This window comes from Tachyglossus aculeatus, chromosome 14 (genome assembly GCF_015852505.1).
Source record: "Tachyglossus aculeatus isolate mTacAcu1 chromosome 14, mTacAcu1.pri, whole genome shotgun sequence".
Lineage (NCBI taxonomy): Eukaryota > Metazoa > Chordata > Mammalia > Monotremata > Tachyglossidae > Tachyglossus > Tachyglossus aculeatus.
Window position 1 is genome coordinate 58,285,888 of NC_052079.1, and position 23,490 is coordinate 58,309,377.

General features: G+C 48.2%; 2 protein-coding genes across 2 annotated transcripts in view; one reads left to right on the forward strand and one right to left on the reverse strand.

The window, feature by feature from the left end:
- The window catches only part of UPK3A (uroplakin 3A), a 37,110-nt gene extending 31,930 nt beyond the window's left edge, over positions 1 to 5,180 (reverse strand). Inside the window, exons 1-2 of the mRNA XM_038756932.1 lie at positions 5,101 to 5,180; positions 2,725 to 2,880 (exon numbers count right to left, since the gene is read on the reverse strand). Coding sequence (XP_038612860.1) covers positions 2,725 to 2,880; positions 5,101 to 5,155 — 211 coding nt within the window. The 5' untranslated portion in view covers positions 5,156 to 5,180. The remainder of the gene's footprint in view (positions 1 to 2,724; positions 2,881 to 5,100) is intronic.
- Positions 5,181 to 12,373: 7,193 nt separating this feature from the next.
- Positions 12,374 to 23,490, forward strand: part of KIAA0930 (KIAA0930 ortholog) — a 37,171-nt gene continuing 26,054 nt past the window's right edge. Inside the window, exons 1-2 of the mRNA XM_038756097.1 lie at positions 12,374 to 12,526; positions 13,237 to 13,239. Of these exons, the coding sequence (XP_038612025.1) occupies positions 12,374 to 12,526; positions 13,237 to 13,239 (156 nt within the window). The remainder of the gene's footprint in view (positions 12,527 to 13,236; positions 13,240 to 23,490) is intronic.

A 23,490-nucleotide genomic window follows, 5' to 3' on the forward strand; every position in this document is an offset into this window, starting at 1 on the left:
TGAGGTAACTGAGGCCCAGGGAATAATAATAATAATAATGATAGCATTTATTAAGTGCTTACTATGTGCAAGGCACCGTTCTAAGCGCTGGGGAGGTTACAAGGTGATCAGGTTGTCCCACCGGGGGCTCACAGTCTTCATCCCCATTTTCCAGATGAGGGAACTGAGAGAAGTGAAGTGACTTGCCCAAAGTCACACAGCTGACAAGTGGGGGAGCCGGGATTTGAACCCGTGACCTCTGACTCCAAAGCCCGTGCTCTTTCCACTGAGCCACGCTGCTTCAGTACTAGTGGTAGTAGTATGGTGCTGTGTAGACAGCAGGCACTCAGTGCACAAAGTTGTTGCAGTATGTACTCTGCATACTCTCCCGAGTGTTTAGTACAGTGACTGCCATCCAAGGGGGCTTCACAAACACCATCAGTATCACTGCTTTAATCTTGTCCCCCATTAGATTGTAAGCTCCTCAAGGGCAGGGCCTTTGACTTTGGCTGCTGCTATACTTGCCTAAGAACTCGGTACAGTATGCTAATAAAACTGTCTGCTCTGTCACCTTAGTCAAGCAACTTAACTTCTCTGTGCCTCAGTTACTTCATCTGTAAAATGGGGATTAAGATTGTGAGCCCCATGGGAGACATGGGCTGTGTCCAACTTGATTCGACTGTGAGCCCCCCGTGGGACAATCCGATCACCTTGTAACCTCTACAGAGCTCAGAACAGTGCTTTGCACATAGTAAGCACTTAATAAATGCCATTATTATTATTATTATTATTATTATTATTAGCTTGTATGTATTATTCTATTTATTTTATTTTGTTAATATGTTTTGATTTGTTGTCTGTCTCCCCCTTCTAGACTGTGAGCCCTCTGATGGGTAGGGACCATCTCTATATGTTGCCAACTTGGACTTCCTAAGTGTTTAGTACAGTGTTGTGCACACAGTAAGCGCTCAATAAATATGATTGAATGAATGAATGAATCTACACCAGCAATTAGTACAGTGCCCGGCACATAGTAAGCACTTAAAAAATGCCATTTAAATAAAAAAGAATTGGTTGGAGAATTCTAAACGATTTCTGTCTGTCTCTCCCTCTGGCCTCTCAATCAGTCCCACACCACCAATCAATCAATGGTATTCGTTGAGTACTTTCTATGTGCAGAGCACTATACTAAACACTTGGGAGAGTACAGTACAAATTAGCAGACATTAGAGGTTCTTGAGGAGTGGGAAAACATGGGCGTTTTCATTGATAAATGATTTGTGCAGCAGAGTAAAGTATGGATTGGTGGGGAGAGAGACAGGAGGCTGGGAGGTCAGCAAGGAGGCGGATGCAATAGTCAAGGAAGGATAATAATACTAACAATTAATAATACTTGTGGTATTTGTTAAGCACTTACTATGTGTCAGGCACTGTACTAAGCACTGGGGTGGATACAAGCAAATCAGGTTGGACACAGTCCATTTCCCACATGGGGCTCACAGTCTTAATTCCCATTTTAAAGATGAGGTAACTGAGGCATAGGGAAGTTAGGTGACTTGCCCAAGGCAACACAGCAAACAAGTGGCGGGGCAGGAATTATCCACTACGCCATGCTGCTTCCCATAGGATAGGATAAGTGCTTGGATCAGCAGGGTAGCAATTTGGATGGAGAGGAAAGGGTGGATTTTAGCCACGTCGTGAAGGTAGACTAACAGGATTTAGTGGTGCCAGATTGAATATGTGGGTGGAACGAAAGAGATGAGTCGAGGAGAACGTCAAGGCTATGGGCTAGTGAGGTAAGGAGGATAATGGTGTTGTCTACAGCGATGGGAAAGACAGCGGGAGAACAGGGTTTGGGTAGGAAGACGAGGAGTTCAGTTTGGGACATGTTTACTTTGAGGTGTCAGAGGGTCATCCAAGTAGAGATGTCTTGAAGGAGGGAGGAAATGCGAGATTTCAGGGAAGGAGAGGTGTCAGGGCTGGAGATGTAGACTTGGGAATCACAGGCAGGCACCAGGGATCAGGCTGGGCTCCCGCTGCCAGGATAAAGTCCACCTTCCTCTGGGCATCTCTCAATAATAATAATAATAATGTTGGTATTTGTTAAGCGCTTACTATGTGCAAAGCACTGTTCTAAGCGCTGGGGGGAACACAAGGAGATGAGGTTGTCCCATGTGGGGCTCACAGTCTTAATCCCCATTTTACAGATGAGGGAACTGAGACACAGAGAAGTGAAGTGACTTGCCCAAGGTCACACAGCAGATATGTGGGGGAGGTGGGATTCGAACCCATGACCTCTGACTCCCAAGCCCGCACTTTTCCACTGAGCCACGCTGCTTCTGAGGGGAGAAAAGAAAGAAGGGGGGGGGGGGGAAAGAAAGAAGGGGGGAAATGAAACAAGGGGGCAAAGGGGTTAAGGGGGGGACGGGGGAAGGGGGGACCTCCCGATGCAGCCGGGATCAGCGCCTCACTCACCCCAATCACCTCAATCACTCAATCAATGGCATTTATTGAGCACTTATAGTGTGCAGAGCACCATACTAAGGGCTTGGGAGAGTACAATAAGTAGAGCTGATAGACAGAATCCATGCCCACAAGGAAGGTGCTTCCAGTCTCATTCTCTTTTCCCAAAAGCGGCGGATGGGAACTTCCCGGTGTCTGGGACCAGCCCAGTGAGGAGATGGGAGGCAGAGGGTGGAAACTCGGGTGGTTGGCATTTAGATATGAGGAGCGGAGGGAACCTACCGGAGTCCATCATGACGTAGAGGTAGATCTTGGAGGGCAACGTGGCAGAGGCGGCGCCCTCGAACATGCAGAAGGGCTTCTCCAGGGCGATCGTCGTGAGGGTAGGGTTGTTGGTGGCAAATGCCAAACTGGCGATCTGAGGCTTGATGTCGGCAGCTGGCAGAGACCAGGAGGAGCGGGAAAAGAGTAGGAGAAATATGATTTATCGAGGGACCACTGGGTGGAAAGTACAAAAGGGAGAACTTGCCCATTCCCTACCCACAAGGAGCTTGCACTCTAAAGGGGCAGATAGACTATTAAAACACATACAGGTGGAGTAATCAAGAAAAGTGAATGAATGTGACTGAAGCATTAAAAGCAGCATGGCCTGGGAGTCGGAGGACCTGGGTTCTATGACACATTTGCTGTGGGACCTTGGGCAAGTCACTTGGCTTCTCTGTGCCTCAGTTCCCTCATCTACAAAATAGGGATTCAATTCCTGTTCTCCCTCCTACTTAGACTGTGAGCCCCATGTGGGACCTGATGATCTGGTATTTACCCCAGCGCTTAGTACAATGCTTGGCATATAGCAAGTGCTTAACAAATTTCGTGGTAATTATTATTGGTATTATTATTATTGTTATGAGGAAGAGGAGGAAGAGGAGGAGGGCACTGTCCCCATGGCCGAGTTAAACAAGTCACCGCAGGCTCTCCCTCCACACACACTCCCACTCCCTTTTTGGGGTGACTGGCTCTCTCAAGTGTGGTCTCAGTGCCCTGTTCTAGGGTTCCCAGGCCCAGGGAAGGTGGGTGTGGCGGATGGGGGAGCATGGTGGGGGGGATGTGGGAGACAGAGTGTCCTGCCGAGAACGAGGGATGGGCGAGTCTCAGGCCCAACTGCCCCCGGTTCCCCCCATCCCCCCCCATCCCTGGTGCTGCAGCTTGGGCTGAGGGTTCCTGCCTCCCGTGGCCCAACTGCTAAGTAATGAGGCTGGTCTTGCCCCTACTTCACTCTCCCCTCTGCCTATTGCAGCCCAGGCTTGGGGAGCAGGGGCTCCTCCATCCATCCCACCTGCACCTGCCTCCCCCTGACCCCAAATCTGGGTCCATTCTGCCTCCCACCTGCAGTTCTGCCCTCCGCTAACCCCCCGCCCACGGCTTCCAATGTCTCTGAAGCCCCAACCTTGCCCACCCTCTCCCTAATCAATAATGGCCATCGTGAGGGATGGAAAAAAGAGGGGGCATTCCGGGAAGCTAACCTCCCTCATCCCTTTAATGCCCCCAGATTAGCAGCCAGGAGAGAACGAGGGTGCCCCCAGGAACCTAGCCGCCCCCCAAACCCACCAATACCCTGAGATTAGCAGCGAAGAGAGAAGGAGGGTGCCCCCGGGAAGCTAGCCCCCAAACCCATCAATGCCCTGAGACTCACAGGCCGGAGTGGGGAGTGCCTCCAGGAGTTTAGGCCTGCCAAACCCATCAATGCCCCGAGATTAACAGCCAAGAGAGAAAGAAGCTAGCCCCCCGAAAACCATCAATGCCCCGAGACTTGCAGCCAGGAGGGAAGGAGGGTGCCCCCAGGAAGCTAGCCCCCATACCCATCAATGCCCCAAGATTAGAAAAGCAGCATGGCTCAGTGGAAAGAGCCCAGGCTTGGGAGTCAGAGGTCATGGGTTCTAATCCCCACTCTACTGCTTCATTCAATCACATTTATTCAGAGCTTACTGAGTGCAGAGCACTGTACTAAGCGCTTGCCAGCTGTGTGACTTTGGGCAAGTCACCTAGCTTCTCTGTGCTTCAGTTCCCTCATCTGTAATATGGGGATAAAGACTGTGAGCCCCATGTGGGACAACCTGATTTCCTTGTTTCCTCCCCCCCGCCAGCACTTAAAACAGTGCTTGGCACATTCATTCATTCAATCATATTTATTGAGTGCTTACTGTGTGCAGAGCACTGTACTAAGCGCTTGGGAAGTACAAGTCAATAGTAAGCGCTTAACAAATACCAGCATCATTATTATTATTAGCAGCCCGGTGAGAGGGAGGGGATTCCAGGGTCCGGCACCCCGCTGCCCACCGAGAGCCAGGGTGAAGCAGCGTGACTCAGTGGAAAGAGCCCGGGCTTTGGAGTCAGAGATCATGGGTTCAAATCCCGGCTCTGCCAACTGTCAGCTCTGTGACTTTGGGCAAGTCACTTCACTTCTCTGTGCCTCAGTTACCTCATCTGTGAAATGGGGATTAAGACTGTTAGCCCCCTGTGGGACAACCTGATCGCCTTGTAACCTCCCCCAGCGCTTAGAACAGTGCTTTGCACATAGTAAGCGCTTAACAAATGCCATCATCATCAGGGTGGGTGGGGGCTGCAGGGGTTGGGGGGTTGGGGAGAGTGGGGGGGTCTTACCTGGGCAGAGCTGCAGGCAGGTGAGGGCCAGAGCAGCCCAGAGGGGATGCATCATCTCCTGCCGGATCTGGGAAGCCGGATTGGGGGGTTCGTCCTGGGGCCCGGGGAGACAGACAGAAAGACAGAAAGAGAGACAGAAAGACAGAAAGACAGACAGACAGACAGACAGAGAGGGGCGGGGATCAGCAGGGGACACCGCCCCGGTGCAGGGAGGCTTTGCACATTGGCCCGCCCACCCCACTCCCCTGCCAGGGTCCGGCTGGGCCTGGGCCCACTTCTTTCAGTCATTCCATCATTCCATCATTCCATCATTCATTCATTCATTCATTCATTCATTCATTCATTCATTCAATCATATTTATTGAGCGCTTACTGTGTGCAGAGCACCGGACTAAGCGCTTGGGAAGTCCAAGTTGGCAACACCGAGAGACGGTCCCTACCCAACAGCGGGCTCACAGTCTAGAAGGGGGAGACAGACAACAAAACAAAACATATTCACAAAATAAAATAGACTAAATATGTACAAATAAAATAAATAAATAGGGTAATAAATATGTACAAACATATCAATCAATCAATCGTATTTATTGAGCGCTTACTGTGTGCAGAGCACTGTACTAAGCGCTTGGGAAAGTACAGTTGAGAAGCAGCGTGGCTTAGTGACAAGAGCCCGGGCTTGGGAGTCAGAGTATGTGGGTTCTAATCCTGGCTCCACCGCTTGTCTGCTGTGTGGCCTTGGGCAAGACACTTCACTTCTCTGGGCCTCAGTGACCTCCTCTGTAAAATGGGGGTGAAGACTGTGAGCCCCATGTAGGACAACCTGATGACCTTGTATCTACCCCAGCGTTTAGAACAGTGCTTGGCACATAGTAAGTGCTTAACAAATACCATCATTATTATTATTATTACGATTCGGCAACAAACAGAGACAATCTGCCGGGTGACCTTGAATGAGTCAATGGTAGCAGGGCATCGTGGCTAGAGCCCAGGCTTAGGAGTCAGAAGGTCATGGGTCATCCAGCGCTTAGAACAGTGCTTTGCACATAGTAAGCGCTTAATAAATGCCATCATTATTATGGGTTCTAATCACGACCCTGCCACTTGCCTGCTGTGTGACCTTGGTCAAGATGCTTAATTTCTCTGCACCTCAGTTACCTCATCCGGAAAATGTGGATTAAGACTGTGAGCCCCACGGGGGACAACCTGATTACCTTGTATCTACCCCAGCGCTTAGAACAGTGCTTGACACATAGTAAGCGCTTAACAAGTACCATCATCATTATTATTATTATTCCCTGGGTCTCAGTTATCTCATCTGTAAAATGGGGGTTAAGACTGTGAGCCTTTAAGACTCTATTAAGACTACCCACATATGTAACTCTCAATAGAGCCGTGATATTTATTGAATATTTCTCGTGTGGGGGGCCCTGGATTAAGCACTTGGAAGAGTACAATACAATAGGGTTGATTGACACATTCTCTGCCCACAATGAGCTTACAGTCTAGAGGGGGAGGCAGACATTAAAATAAATTACAGATCAATCAATCAATATATTTATTGAGCACTCACTGTGTGCAGAGCAATATACTAAGGGCTTGGGAAAGTACAGTATTAACAGAGTTGGGAGAAATGTTCCCTGCCCACAGTGAGCTTACAATCTAGACAGGGAGACAGACATTTATATAAATAAACAAATTATGGATATGGACTTAAGTGCTGCAGGGATGAGGGAGGGGTGAATAAAGAGTACAAATGTAAGTGCAAGGGCAATTAAGAAGGGAGTGAGAGAAGAAGAAATAAGGGCTTAGTCAGGGAAGGCGTCTTGGAGGAGATAGTGACATCCACACCCCAGGATTTAAACACTAGCTCATATACATATCCACTTTTCCTTTTTCCTCTTATTTGTAAATTACTAGAGCTCCTGTCTCCCTACTGGACTGCGAGCTCTTTAAGGGCAAGAATTCATTCATTCATTCAATCGTATTTATTGAGTGCTTACTGTGTGCAGAACACTGTACTAAGCACTTGGGAAGTACTATTCAGCAGCAGAGACAATCCCTGCCCACAGTGGGCTCATAGTCTAGAATTGTCTACTCCCTCTCTTGTAGTAGTGGTTTTTGTGATTTTTGGTTTTTGTTAAGCGCTTACTATGTGCCAAGCACTGTACTAAGTGCTGGGGTGGATACCAGAGACTCTACACACAGTAAACTGTAAGCCCCTTGAGGGTGGAAATAATGTCTAATAATAATTATTATTATGTTACTTGTTAAGCACTTACTATACACCAGGCACTGTACTAAACGCTGGGGTGGATACAAGCAAATCCGGTTGGACCCAGTCCCTGTCCAGTGTGGAGCTCACAGACTCAATCCTCATTTTACAGATGAGGTAACTGAGGCCCAGAGAAGTGAAGTGACTTGTCCAAAGTCACACAGCCGACTAGAGGCGAAGACTGGATTAGAACCCATGACCTTCTAACTCCTAGTCCTGTGCTCCATCCACTATGCCATGCAGTTTCTACTAACTACTATGCTCTCCCAAGCACTTCGTACTATTCTCTGCACACAGAAGGGGCTCAGTAAATGCTATTGATTGATCAATTGATTGATTGCTTCAGAACCATCTGGTTCTTTCCCAGGCTCTACAAGCTATTTTGTCGGGTGTGTTTTTCTTGACAAATATTTCCGGAAGGAGGGCCGTCCTCTGCCTCGCCTTTAACAGGACAGGGGGCATTTCTCAATCTTAAAGACCTCGGCTTATGATTCATAGACATGCAAGACTCTATCTACTCAGGGGAATGCAAGTTTATGTAAGCCCAAAGCCTCCCCTGCTCCCAAACATGCTAGCTTCTGCAAGGGAAAACAATTCCTGGGAGCCCTCGTTCTTCCCGAAGATGAAAAGAACATCTCTTGGAGAGCATTTTCTTAAAAAACAAACAAAGGCCCAGAAATGTTTTTCAAACAAAATCTTAAAAAATGTATAAACAACTATTAGCTTCAAAGGATCTCATGTTTGTTTGGGAACTTTTCATGGGGAGGAATCAAAGGGGCTATATTCATGTAGGGAGAATGAATGGAGTCAGATCAATTAGGCTTCCGGTAGAGATGGCTGCGCAGGGGTGGGGTGAGCAAGTTACAAAAATATCTCCCACAGCTGCCAGAACTGTGTTTGCATTTTTCAGACTCATTTTTAGAATCACAATTCAAGGAACATTTTAATTGAATTTCAAATTCCTGAATATCTAAATCACCCAGGCATATCTGAAACACGGGCCAGGCGACTGGGGAGAGCACTTTTGCAGACTCGTTGAAAGATGTCTTTTTTTCCTTTTGAAATAAGAAGTTGGCTGTGGGCAGATGGGTCTCAGAAGGTCTTAGCAAACAATTGTTTTGATGGAGCCCCGGTTACTGCGTGCAGAGCACTGAGTCCTGCCCTTGGAAACGTACAGGAGAGGTGAAAGACGTGATCCCTGCCCTCAGGAAGCTTGGCAGGGGAGCCTGGCACAAAATAAATGGCAGATTGGATTAGTAACCACTTAGTAAATGTCATCATTATTGTTATTATTGTTATTTCTTGGGCCAAGCACTGTTCTGAGCCCTGGGGTAGGGACAAGTTAATCAGATTCAACCCAGTCCCTGGCCTCGATGGGCTCTTAGTCTAATAATTGTGTTATCTGTTGTCTAGTCTAAGCAGTAGGGGCAATGACTATCTTATCCCCACTATGCAGAGGAGAAAATGAGACCCAGAGAGTTACAGGGCTGGCGAAGGGGGTGTGGGTGCGGGATAATGCAAAATCAGGGGAAGGGCTATAGTGAGGCCTCAGAGGAGGGAGACCCGGGACCTATCTGGATGGCGACAAGGATTGGCCGTTGGTCAACTGAGCCTGTAAGAGGCCACAGGCTGCGAGAAATTCAGAAAGAAGGTGGGCCACAGGTGGCAACTTTCTATTTGGAACATGGCGACAAAAAGGGAGCAGGGATGTTAGGAGGAATCAGGGCTTGGAAGGGATGGGCTGATAAGAAGCAGTGTGGGCTAGTGGAAAGAGCCTGGCTTGGAAGTCAGAGGACCTGGGTTCTAATCCTCTACTTTTACCTGTTGTGTGACCTTCGGCAAATCATTTACCTTCTCTGGGCCTCAGGTTTCTAGTCTATAAAAAGGGGATTCCAAACCCATTCTCTCTCTCCCTTAGCCTATGAACCCCACATGGGACAGGGACTGTGACTGACCTAGCCAAGCTAGCTCTCTTCCTCCCTTCAAGGCCCTGCTGAGAGCTCACCTCCTACAGGAGGCCTTCCCAGACTGAGCCCCTTCCTTCCTCTCCCCCTCGTCCCCCTCTCCATCCCCCCATCTTACCTCCCTCCCTTCCCCACAGCACCTGTATATATGTATATATGTTTGTACATATTTTTTTACTTTATTTATTTATTAATTTATTTAATTTATTTGTACATATCTATTCTATTTATTTTATTTTGTTCGTATGTTTGGTCTCTGTCTCCCCCTTTTAGACTGTGAGCCCACTGTTGGGTAGGGACTGTCTCTATATGTTGCCAGTTTGTACTTCCCAAGTGCTTAGTACAGTGCTCTGCACATAGTAAGCGCTCAATAAATACGATTGATGATGATGACCTGAAGGTCTTATATCTACCCCAGCACTTGGAACATAGTAAGCACTTAACAAATACTACAATTTTTATCAGGCTTCAAAGAGCTCGCAGGCCAGATAGCCACCATTTTGTGTCTTTCTTACTGGACACGCTCAGGTCTGGTCAGAGATCTAGGGTTCGGCCAGGCTAAGAGTCCAGGGCAGATAGTTGTAGGGGCCATTATGCCCCCCGCTCCCACCACCCCCAATCGGCCTATCATGGGTCATGAGTTCTAATCCTGGCTCTGCACTTGTGTGACCTTAGGCAAATCACTTCGCTTCTCTGTGTCTCTGTTACCTCATCTGTAAAATGGGGATTAAGACTGTGAGCCTCATGTGGCCCTCTAGACTATAAGCTAGTTGTGGGCAGGGAATGTGTCTGTTTATTGCTGCATTGTACTCTCCCAAGCGCTTAGTTCAGTGCTCTGCACATAGTAAGCGCTCAATAAATACGATTGAATTGAATTGAATTAGCAGGGAATGTGTTCAGACTGAATTGCTTGTATTCCCTCAAAGTGCTTAGTACAGTGCCTGGCATATGATACTACTACTAATAATAATAATGGCATTTATTAAGCGCTTACCATGTGCAAAGCACTGTTCTAAGCACTGGGGAGGTTACAAGGCAATCAAGTTGTCCCACAGGGGGCTCACAGTCTTCATCCCCATTTGACAGATGAGGGAACTGAGGCCCAGAGAATTAAAATGACTTGCCCAAAGTCACACAACTGACAATTGGCAGAGCCAGGATTTGAACCCATGACCTCTGACTCCAAAGCCTGGGCTCTTTCCATTGAGCCACGCTGCTTCTCTGGCATATAGTGGGCACTTAACAAATACCAGAGTTATTATCAGTCAGTCATTCACAATCAGTCAGCCACTAATAAGTCCTCCCTGAGCACCCAGCAGGGAACCGGCCCAGAGCTGCTGCTGGGATTCCTGTCGAAAGACAGTTCTTGCCCCCGAGAAGCTCTCCAGGAGGTGACAGAGAGACATAAAATCCACCTAAGTATCCATACCTACTTCAAGAGCAGGGTTGGATGTGCTGAGTGAAGCAGGTCACAGATTATGCTGGCGAGTTGGCTAATCTGGGAAGGCTTCCTGCAGGAGGGGGGTGCCTAACCTCAGCAGTGGATGTAGGATTGGTGTGTGCACTTGTCACCCTTGAATCCCGCTCTGCAAGAAGTGCGTGTGGGGGTGGGGTGGGGGGTGTCACAGTTTTAACCTTTGACTTCTGACCCCGGTCCTCTCTTTCGGGAGTCTCAGCGTGGTTCATGGGCAGTTCAAAACCGGTCACCTCTGGACACAGGCAGGACTAAGCACCTCGGCGATAAACCTTGAGACTGTGCTCCTTGCTTTCCAATTCCCTGGAATCGGATGATCGTTTCTAACTCTAAACAAGCTTCACTAAAGGCCAAAGAGACTGGTCTGGGCAAGTTTCCCAAGGAACTAATTGGCTTGTGGGGCTAAATTGGAACGGTTCAATCCAAACAGATATTTGTGTGGTTGGAAGAGCCGAAGTTTGCCTTATTTTTTGAATTACTACCCTGTGTCTGTTTTCATAATCAATGCAGCATCTTATTACTTCCCCCAAAACAAAGGCTTTTCAGGGGCCTCATTTCCCACCCCCGGCCAGAGCGTGGGCAGGCCATGACTAAGTTACGTGCGTCTCCACGCTGTAGCCCAAGTGCTTAGTTCGGGGTTCTCCACACAGAAAGTGCTCAATAAATGCCACTGATTGATGATGATGATGGTATTTGTTAAGCACTTACTATGTGCCAAGCAGTGTTCTAAACTCTGGGGTAGATACAAGGTAATCAGGTTGTCCCATGTGGGGCTCACAGTCTTAATCCCCATTTTACAGATGAGGGAACTGAGGCGCAGAGAAGTTAAGTGACTTGTCCAGAGTCACACAGCTGCTAAGTGGAGGAGCTGGGATTAGAACCCAAGACCTGTGACTCCCAAGCCCAAGCTCTTTCCACTAAGCCATGAATGATGCTCAGCTTCGAGGGGGGCCAGGGTGAGAGAAGCACTGGGGCTGAAAGCCAGTTTTCAGTGGGAGCCAACGAGGGGCCTGAGGGGGAGGACAGGAAAGAGCTGAGCTGTCAGGGGAAGGGAGAGATGAGCTCATTAAATCAGACCTCCCCCCCACCCCCGCGTCTGCGGGAAGAGAAAGCGAGTCTCCCAAGGTGGGCGACCTTGGGAGATGCGCTTGGTGAGCAGGAGAATCTGGGGCAGTGAGGACCATGGCTGTAAATTTATTTATATTACTGTCTTTCTCCCCCTCTAGACTGTAAGCTCATTTTAGGCAGGGAATGTACCGGTTTATTGTTATATTGTACTCTACCAAACACTTAGTACAGTGCTCTGCACACATCAAGTGCTCAATAGATATGATTGAATTGAATGAATGAATGAATGGCATAAGGCGGCCACCAGCCGCCCTCCCGAAATCAATCAATCAATCAGTCGCATTTATTGAGCGCTTACTATGTGCAGAGCACTGTACTAAGCGCTTGGGAAGTACAAATTGGCAACATATAGAGACAGTCCCTACCCAACAGTGGGCTGACAGTCTAAAGCCACATGGGCCCCTTGCTGGGTATGCAGGGAAGGCTGATGACATCATGGATGCCATTTTGTGGAAGCATGTGGATCCCCTGAACCTAGGGCTTTTCTCCTGGAGACCCTCCCCCTCGGGCCTGTGCCACGGAGCCGCTCACTGCATCTCCCCCGACCCAGGGTCAGCGCGAAGTCTGGCCCAGTTTCCGAGCCATGGAGTGGGGAAGCTGGACCCCGAAAAAAAAAAAAAGACTGGACTTAAAGCACCTGGTGCCATTTAATAATAATAATAATGATGATGATGGTATTTGTTAAGTGCTTACTATGTGCAAAGCACTGTTCTAAGCACTGGGGGGATACAAGGTGATCCGGTTGTCCCACATGGGGCTCACAGTCTTAATCCCCATTTTACAGATGAGGGAACTGAGGCACAGAGAAGTTAATTGGCTTGCCCAAGGTCACACAGCTGACAAGTGGCGGAGCTGGGATCTGAACCTCTGACCTCTGACTCCAAAGCCCGTGCTCTTTCCACTGGGCCACGCTGCTTCTCTATGAGAACTGGAAAGGGGCTGGGCCAGCTGGACACGGGGGACCAGCCCCCCTATGTGGGCTCGGTGCTCTGCGGTGTGACTTCTTCTCATAGCACTTCCCCTAATAATAATCGTGCTGACTGTTAGGCACTCACTATGAGCCAAGCACTGTGTACCAAGTGGTGTACTCAGCTGCGATTGATACAGGATAATCAGATTGGGCACAGTCCCCTACAAGATCACTGGGGGAACTGCAAAGGCTGGAATGCCAACCAGCCTGTATGGGGTTATTTGCACTTCTCATACCTTCAGGAACCAGTCTCCCCGGGCAACGAGGCAGGCCCCGATTCATCGGGTTAAAGGTCTGACCACGAGACCAATTTTTTGCCTTGTTCTAGAGGGTACGGATAATAATTGTGGTATTCGTTAAGTGCTTACTATGTGCCAGGCACTGTACTAAACGCTGGAGGCACTGTACTAAGTGCTGGATGTCGGGATAGCATTGACAGTAGGCAGTTTACTGAGCACCCTCTGGACGCAATGCGCAGAATGAAGTGCTTAGGAAGCACACAGTAAGCACTCAATACATACAACTGAATGAAACACAAACCAGAGATGTGACGTGCCTGGCCCATATAGAGGAGCAGCATGGATAGAGCTCGGTCCTGAGAGTCAGAAGGACCCGGTCACAGTGGGGATCCGTGTCAGAATCTTTTCTTTCTCTTTAGCTTGCCAGGTAGTTGCCCTGGTGGGGGTAGAGACGCAGCTGTCTTTTGTGCAAAAAGTTAATGGCAGATTGTCCTGCCAAGCCCCATGCATCTGAAGGATATTAGTAGGGCGGGGGGAGAAGAAGGCACCTAAAACAAGCCACTTTGCTTTCTGGAGCAGCCCAGTGAAAGGACCACAGGTCTGGGTCACTTTTAGACTGTGAGCCCACTGTTGGGTAGGGACTGTCTCTATATGTCACCAACTTGTACTTCCCAAGTGCTTAGTACAGTGCTCTGCACACAGTAAGCACTCAATAAATACGATTGATTGATTGATTGATGCCAGGATGAGGGTTCCAGTCCCAGCTCTGCCGCCAGACCGAGGGGTGAGCTCAGCCAAGTCACTTACCTTCTCTGGGCCTCAGTTTCTTCCTCTGTAAAATGAGAAGCATCTGGTCCTCCTCTCTCTCTCTCACAGCGATGTTGTGAAGACAAAAAATAGATGGCTGGGAAAGTGTTCTGGAAAAGTCAAAGCCTTGTACAAATTCCAGGGGATGGTTTCCTCGATGTCCTTAGCTAGACTGTGGGGCCAATGAGGGACTTGATTATCTTGAATCTACCCCAGTGCTTAGTATAGCACCCAGCACATAATAATAATAATAACAATGGTATTTGTTAAGTGCTTACTATGTGCCAGGCACTGTACTAAGCGCTAGGGTGGATACAAGCAAATTAGGTTGGATGCTGTCCCTATCCTGCATAGGGCTTACAGTCTTCATCCTCATTTTTCAGATGAGGTAACTGAGACACAGAGAAGTGAAGCACTTGCCCAATGCCACACAGAAGACAAGTGGTGGAGCCAGGATTAGAATCCATGACCTTCTGACTCCTAGGCCTGTGCTGCTCCTCTTAACAAGCCCAGCACTTAACAAATACCATTAAAGATTATTATTATTATTATAACAGGGTTTGGGCTTCACTGACCAGAGTGAAGTGGAGAATGATTATCTGGATAATTTAGCCAGAACCAACTGCTCCTGAAGAAAAAGGAAGGATCTGTGGGTTGACTGACCCAATTGGGATCTGAACACTATTCAAGACAAATTAATTCCTTATTTCTCCTCTGCCTTGGGCCCAGTGGATAAGCTAGCTTAGGATGGCTCTGGGGGACGGGGAGCGTTCAGGATATTGAATTGGGGCTGTCAGTTTTAGGGGGATGAAACCAATTTTCAAATTCAACATAAGAAACACGGGGAGGAATGCTCCAGTCATTTTGGAAAAACCAGCACAACAAGATAGGCAGGCCAACAATAAAAATGGAGGGGAAAGGGTTATTGATATTAGTGGCTTTTTGACTCTTTCCTGATAACCCTGATAGCAGCCTCCTCCTCTGCCCAGGATCTTTTTTTAATGGTATCTGTTAAGAGCTTACTATGTGCCAGATACTCTACTAAGCGCTGGGGCAGATACGAGCTATTCAGGTTGGATACAGTCCATGTCCCACATGACGCTCACAGCCTCAATCCCCATTTTACAGATGAGGTAACGGAAGCACAGAGAAGTTAAGCGACTTGCCCAGCATCACACAGCAGACAACTGGTCAAGCTGGGATTAGGGCCCAGGTCTTTCTGAGACCCAGGCCCAGGCTCTATCCACTAGGCCGTACTGCTTTTCCAAATTTAAATTAACTTAATTGACTTAAATCTACAGATTTAATGGGGATGGGGTCAGGGAGAGGGGTGAAGGAGGAGAATCAGGCGATCAATCAATCAATTGGAACTTACTCCATGCAGAGCTTTTAGGAGAGCACAATAGCATACCACGGAATACAATAGAGTTAGTAGACACAATCTCTGCCCTCAGAGAGCTCATAATCTAATGTGTGCAGAGCGCTGTACTAAGCACTTGGGAGGGTACACTACCATAGAGTTTGTAGACACAATCCCTGCCCCACAACAAGTTTACAGTCTAGAGGGGAGCTTATGGCCTACAGAAGAAGTTGGATGCTAAAATGAATTACAGGTAGGGGAAATGGGAGAACATAAAAAAGCAACATAGCCTACTGGACAGAGTATGGGCCTAGGAATCAGAAGGAACTGGGTTCTAATCCCAGCTCTGCCACTTGTCTGCCACGTGACCTTGGGCAAATCACTTCACTTCTCTGTGCCTCAGTTACCTCATCTGTAAAATGGGGATTAAGACTGTGTTCCCATGTGGGACAAGGACTGTGTCCAAGCTATTATAATAATCATGGTATTTGTTAAGTGTTTACTACGTGCCAGGCTCTGTACTAAACGCTGGGGTGGATATGAGCAAGTCGGGTTGGACGCAATCCGCTTAGCTTGTAGAGAAGCAGTGTGGCTCAATGGAAAGAGCCCGGGCTTTGGAGTCAGAGGTCATGGGTTCAAATCCCGGCTCCCCCACTTGTCAGCTGTGTGACTTTGGGCAAGTCACTTAACTTCTCTGGGCCTCAGTTCCCTCATCTGTAAAATGGGGATTAAGACTGTGAGCCCCCCGTGGGACAACCTGATCACCTTGTAACCTCCCCAGCGCTTAGAACAGTGCTTTGCACATAGTAAGCGCTTAATAAATGCCATCATTATTATTATTATCTACCCCAGTGCTTAGAACGGTGTTTGATACATAGAAGTGCTTAACCTAAGTGCTGAGGGGATGGGGTGAGTATCAAACTGCTGAAGAGGTAAGGGACAGATACCAGCTCTCAGAAAACATGATTTATCCTTAATATATCTGCTTTCAATTTGCTCTTTGGCGGGTTTGCGTAATGATCTGCATGCGAAAGAACGGCTCTGTGGTCCAAGAGGCTTAGGGGCAGCGGTATCCTCAGAGGAACTCTCCTCCCTCCTCTCAAGTGCGACTCCGGCCACCTGTGCTTCTGACCCCATTCCCTCTCATCTTATGAAATCTCTCGCTCCATCCCTTCTCCCCTCCTTAACTTCCATCTTCAACCGCTCACTCTCCACTGGTTCCTTCCCCTCTGCCTTCAAACATGCCCATGTCTCTCCCATCCTAAAAAAACCCTCTCTTGACCCCACCTCACCTTCAAGTTATCGTCCCATATCCCTCCTACCATTCCTTTCCAAACTCCTTGAACGAGTTGTCTACACGCGCTGCCTAGAATTCCTCAACAACAACTCTCTCCTCGACCCCCTCCAGTCTGGCTTCCGTCCCCTTCATTCCACGGAAACTGCGCTCTCAAAGGTTACCAATGACCTCCTGCTTGCCAAATCCAACGGCTCATACTCTGTCCTAATCCTTCTCGACCTCTCAGCTGCCTTTGACACTGTGGACCACCCCCTTCTCCTCAACACGTTATCTGACCTTGGCTTCACAGACTCCGTCCTCTCCTGGTTCTCCTCTTATCTCTCCGGTCGTTCTTTCTCAGTCTCTTTTGCAGGCTCCTCCTCCCCCTCCCATCCTCTTACTGTGGGGGTTCCCCAAGGTTCAGTGCTTGGTCCCCTTCTGTTCTCAATATACACTCACTCCCTTGGTGACCTCATTCGCTCCCACGGCTTCAACTATCATCTCTACGCTGATGACACCCAGATCTCCATCTCTGCCCCTGCTCTCTCCCCCTCCCTCCAGGCTCGCATCTCCTCCTGCCTTCAGGACATCTCCATCTGGATGTCCGCCCGCCACCTAAAGCTCAACATGTCGAAGACTGAGCTCCTTGTCTTCCCTCCCAAACCTTGTCCTCTCCCTGACTTTCCCATCTCTGTTGACGGCACTACCATCCTTCCCGTCTCACAAGCCCGCAACCTTGGTGTCATCCTCGACTCCGCTCTCTCATTCACCCCTCACATCCAAGCCGTCACCAAAACCTGCCGGTCTCAGCTCCGCAACATTGCCAAGATCCACCCTTTCCTCTCCATCCAAACCGCTACCCTGCTAATTCAAGCTCTCATCCTATCCCGTCTGGACTACTGCACTAGCCTTCTCTCTGATCTCCCATCCTCGTGTCTCTCTCCACTTCAATCCATACTTCATGCTGCTGCCCGGATTATCTTTGTCCAGAAACGCTCTGGACATATTACTCCCCTCCTCAAAAACCTCCAATGGCTACCGATCAATCTGCGCATCAGGCAGAAACTCCTCACCCTGGGCTTCAAGGCTCTCCATCACCTCGCCCCCTCCTACCTCACCTCCCTTCTCTCCTTCTACTGCCCAGCCCGCACCCTCCGCTCCTCCACCACTAATCTCCTCACCGTACCTCGCTCTCGCCTGTCCCGCCATCGACCCCTGGCCCACGTCATCCCCCGGGCCTGGAATGCCCTCCCTCTGCCCATCCGCCAAGCTAGCTCTCTTCCTCCCTTCAAGGCCCTGCTGAGAGCTCACCTCCTCCAGGAGGCCTTCCCAGACTGAGCCCCTTCTTTCCTCTCCCCCTCGTCCCCCTCTCCATCCCCCCGTCTTACCTCCTTCCCTTCCCCACAGCACCTGTATATATGTATATATGGTTGTACATATTTATTACTCTATTTATTTATTTTACTTGTACATTTCTATCCTACTTATTTTATTTTGTTGGTATGTTTGGTTCTGTTCTCTGTCTCCCCCTTTTAGACTGTGAGCCCACTGTTGGGTAGGGACTGTCTCTATGTGATGCCAATTTGTACTTCCCAAGCGCTTAGTACAGTGCTCTGCACATAGTAAGCGCTCAATAAATACGATTGATTGATTGATTGATTAGGGGCAGGCTGAGACTCTGCCATAACTGGACCCCGGCCCGGAGTTTCACCCAGCGGCAGGGTAGACCGTATGGGGAAAGCGAGCAGAGCGGCAGCCTCACGGAAGCCCCCGAGAGGGGGATGGCAGCGTGCCCACAGTAGGAGACTGATCGCTCTATTTATTTATTTTACTTGTACATATCTATTCTATTTACTTTATTTTGTTAGTATGTTTGGTTTTGTTCTCTGTCTCCCCCTTTTAGACTGTGAGCCCTCTGTTGGGTAGGGATTGTATCTAGATGTTGCCAGCTTGTACTTCCCAAGCGCTTAGTACAGTGCTCTGCACACAGTAAGCGCTCAATAAATACGATTGATGATGATGATGATGATGATGATGATGGTGTCAGGCTTTCCTCCCTGCCAGAGTCAAGAAGCAGTGCTGGGGTCACAGGGACCCAGAGAGGACAGGGAATGTCAGTCAGTCAGTCAGCAGTCAATCATATTTAGAGAGCACTTACAGTGTGCTTGGGAGAGTACAATACAACAAAAGAACAGACACATTCCCTGCCTCCAGCGAGCTTACAGTCTAGAGGGGGAGACACAGTGGGCTCACAGCCTAGAAGGGGGAGACAGACAATCAATCAATCAATCAATCATATTTATTGAGCGCTTACTGTGTGCAACAAAACAACGGGCTCACATCCTTAAGTCCTCATTTCCCCCTCTCTTTCCCTTCTGTGTCACCCTTACACCTGGATTTGTATCCTTTATTCACCTCACAGCACTTACGTCCATATCCATAATTTATTTTGGTGTCTGTCTCCCCCTCTAAACTGTAAGCTCCTTGTGGGCAGGAAACGTGACTACCAATTCTTATATCGCACTCTCCCAAGTGTTTCAATACAGTGCTGTGAGCACTGTAGGTGCACAATAAAAATGATTAATTGCAGTGTGCTGTGCTGAGCGCTTGGGAGAGGACAATCGAGTAGGTTGAAGGGATTCTTCATCATCATCATCAATCGTATTTATTGAGCACTTACTGTGTGCAGAGCACTGTACTAAGCGCTTGGGAAGTACAAGTTGGCAACATATAGAGACAGTCCCTACCCAACAGTGGGCTCACAGTCTAAAAGGGGGAGACAGAGAACAAAACCAAACATACTAACAAAATAAAATAAGTAGAATAGATATGTACAAGTAAAATAAATAGAGTAACAAATATGTACAAACATATATAAATATATTCTTGCCCTCAAGGTCTCCATTGTGTCCCCTGCCTCAGTGGCAGCAGCAGTTTCACTTTTTTTATATATTTGTGAAGCGCTATGTGTCAAATAGTTGCCAACTTGTACTTCCCAAGCGCTTAGTACAGTGCTCTGCACACAGTAAGTGCTCAATAAATACGATTGAGTGAATGAATGAATGAAATACTGTTCTAATCATTGGGGTAGAAACAAGTTAAACAGCTCAAACACAGTCCCTGCCCCACGTGGGGTTCACACTCTAAGTAGGAGGAAAAACAGAACTGAGGCACAGAGAAATTAGGTAATTCAGCAAGCAATTGGCCGAGCCGGAATTAGAACCCAGACTCTCTACCGATACTGTTATATTGTATTCTCCCAAGCACGTAGTACAGTGCTCTGCATACAAGCGAGTTGTCGATCAGTACAATTGATTGATTGATTGATTGATTGATTGAGGTTTTCTGAGTCCCAGGCCCAGGCTCCTTCCACTAGGCCACGTGGCTTCAGGCTGACCGTGGTGGACCAGGCTTGCTAGCCAAAGTTTTTGTAGTTGAATACCAAGGAGGCCAAACTGGCTGAAAAAACCCTTCCCTGCCGGTTTTTTGCTCATTTCTGCCACCTCCTGGATTCAAATTAAAATAAAATCAAACCCCGAAACCGGCTCCTAAAGTGGGCTGATCTCGTCTCTGCCCCTACCTAGGTGAAGGGCTCCATCTGCATGACCCCCGGCGGATGAAAATCTCTCCTGGTTTTAGGAGACCGTCAGCATTTCCATGACTGAATCACATCGTGGAAAGAGCCCGGGCTTTGGAGTCAGAGGTCGTGGGTTCAAATCCCGGCTCCGCCACTTGTCAGCTGGGTGACGCTGGGCAAGTCACTTCACTTCTCTGGGCCTCAGTTCCCTCATCTGTAAATGGGGATGAAGACTGTGAGCCCCTCGTGGGACAACCTGATTACCTTGTACCTACCCCAGTGCTTAGAACAGTGCTTTGCACATAGTAAGCGCTTAACAAATATCAACATTATTATTATTATTATCCACATATTGTCTCCATGGCAACAGGTTGCTTGGAGTAACCTTGTGCTGGTTGTCTTCCTGGCCCCCCATCCTCATGGGTAGAGATGGACCATCCAAAACCCCTAATTCTCTCTGTCACTGACCATCCCATGCCCCTGACTCTCCTCTCCCCAACCCCACCTGTCCCCCAGTGACCCAGCACAGACCATCTCACACCCTTGACTCTCCCCTCTCCATCCCTGACTCTCCCCAAGTGACCCAGCATGGACCATCCCAAACCTCTGACTCTCCCTTCTCTGTCCATGATTGTCCCCTGATGACCCAGCCCAGCCCATCCCACCATCCCGACTCTCTCCTTTCCTTTCATGTATCTATCCAACACTTACTGGCATTTCGAGCTGTACAATTTCCTGGTGGAACAGATTCCACGTGCTCAGACCCGCTGGCCAAAAATGTCCCTGGTGGTTGTACCCGGGCCCTGCTAACTTGTTGCCAACGTGTACTTCCCAAGCGCTTAGTACAGTGCTCTGCACAGAGTAAGCACTCAATAAATACGATTGATTGATTGATTACTTCCCAGAGTCCCCTCTGCCCTGGGGTCGGGGACAGGGGACTGACAGCTCTCCGTTTGCCCTGCCCGCACCCTGCCTGCTTCCTAAAGACCACGTGAGCTCTCTGAGAATGCTCCCAGCCTCCCTCAGGCTCCATGGAGGGGCCTTCCAGCCCCCCACCAGGGCCAATCTGCCCTCTCTCTTAAAAAAAAAATTCTGAAAATAGACATTGAGGTCGGACCAAAAATGAAGAACAAAAGAAAATGGACTCATTTTCTAGAGACCTAAATTAATGTACCCATCGACAGTATTAATTACTTGCCTGCTGTTTTCAGGGAATTGGAATGGGTGCCTATTGTGTGGAGCTTACTGTACTGGACACCTCCTGTGTGCTGGATACTGTACTGGGCAACTTCTGAGTGCCCAGCACAGTGGTCACAAGGCTATCTGATTTGCCTTCCTAGAGACCAAGCGGACAGTCTGGCATAAGAAGCAGCATGGCTCAGTGGATACAGCATGAGCCCGGGAGTCAGAAGGACCGGGATTCTGATCCCAGCTCTGCCACATGTCTGCTGTGTGTGACCTTGGAGAAGTCACTTCACTTTTCTGGGCCTCAGTTACTTCATCTGTAAAATGGGGATTAAGAGTGTGAGTCCCACAGGGGACATGGATTGTGTTCAACCTGATCAACTTGTATCTATCTTAGTGCTTAGAACAGTGCTTGGCACATAGTAAGTGCTTAACAAGTACCATTATTATTATTATTATTATCCTGTAAATCCTTAGCTAGCCACCGCTAGCAACCTGGTGCTGAATGTCTGCTCCCAAACACCCCCTCTCGCTCTCCCACTCTTTACCTACCTTAGTGTTCTTATCCATTGAACTGCAGGCATACTTGTTATTGATCCACCTATCCGTGAGCCTTTATCATCATCAATCAATCAATCAATCATATTTATTGAGCGCTTACTGTGTGCAGAGCACTGTACTAAGCACTTAGGAAGTACAAGTTGGCAACATATAGAGACGGTCTCTACCCAAACAGTGGGCTCACAGTCTAGAAGGGGGAGACAGAGAACAAAACCAAACATTAACAAAATAAAATAAATAGAATAGATATGTACAAGTAAAATAAATAGAGTAATAAATATGTACAAACATATATACATATATATACAGGTCATTCAAAGTATTCAAAGTATCAAAGTATCAAAGATGATACTTCATTCAAGGTATCATTGTATATATGTTTGTACATATTTGTTACTCTATTATTTGTTTATTTTACTTGTACATATCTATTCTATTTATTTTATTTTGTTAGTATGTTTGGTTTTGTTCTTCGTCTCCCCCTTTTAGACTGTGAGCCCACTGTTGGGTAGGGACTGTCTCTATATGTTGCCAACTTGTACTTCCCAAGCGCTTAGTACAGTGCTCTGCACACAGTAAGCGCTCAATAAATACGATTGATGATGATGATGATGATGATGATGACTGTATTAGACTGTGAGCGCCACGTGGGACAACCTGATCATCCTGTATCTAACCCAATGCTTAGAGCAGTACTCGGCACATAGTAAGGGCTTAACAAATACCATAATTATTAACTATTATTAATTAATAAAGGGAGCGAGTCAGGGCAACACAGAAGGGAATGGGAGAAGAGGAAACGAGGGTTTAGTCAGGGAAGGCCTCTTGGAGGAGGTGGGCCTTCAATAAGTCAGTGCCTACCGGATAAAGACTGTTTCCTCTCTCGGCCTTCTCTTCATGAGAAGCGGCGTGGCTCAGCTGAAAGAGCCCGGGCTCTGGAGTCAGGGGTCATGGGTTCAAATCCCGGCTCCGCCAACTGTCAGCTGTGTGACTTTGGGCAAGTCACTTGACTTCTCTGTGCCTCAGTTCCCTCATCTGTCAAATGGGGGTTAAAACTGTGAGCCCCCCCGGGACAACCCGATCACCTTGTGACCTCCCCAGCGCTCAGAACAGTGCTTTGCACACAGTAAGCGCTTAACAAATACCATTATTATTATTATTATTATTATTCCCCCTCCGGGGGCGCCGTGGGAGAGGGCGGAGGCGCGCGGACCGACGATGGGGGCGGGGCGCGGAGAGGGGGTAATAATATCATCATCATCATCATCATCGATCGTATTTATTGAGCGCTTACTGTGTGCAGAGCACTGTACTAAGCGCTTGGGAAGTCCAAGTTGGCAACATATAGAGACAGTCCCTACCCAACAGTGGGCTCACAGTCTAAAAGGGGGAGACAGAGAACAAAACCAAACAAACTAACAAAATAAATAGATATGTACAAGTAAATAAATAAATAAATAAATAGAGTAATAAATATGTACAAACAGATATACATATATACAGGTGCTGTGGGGAAGGGAAGGAGGTAAGATGGGGGGGATGGAGACGGGGACGAGGGGGAGAGGAAGGAAGAGGCT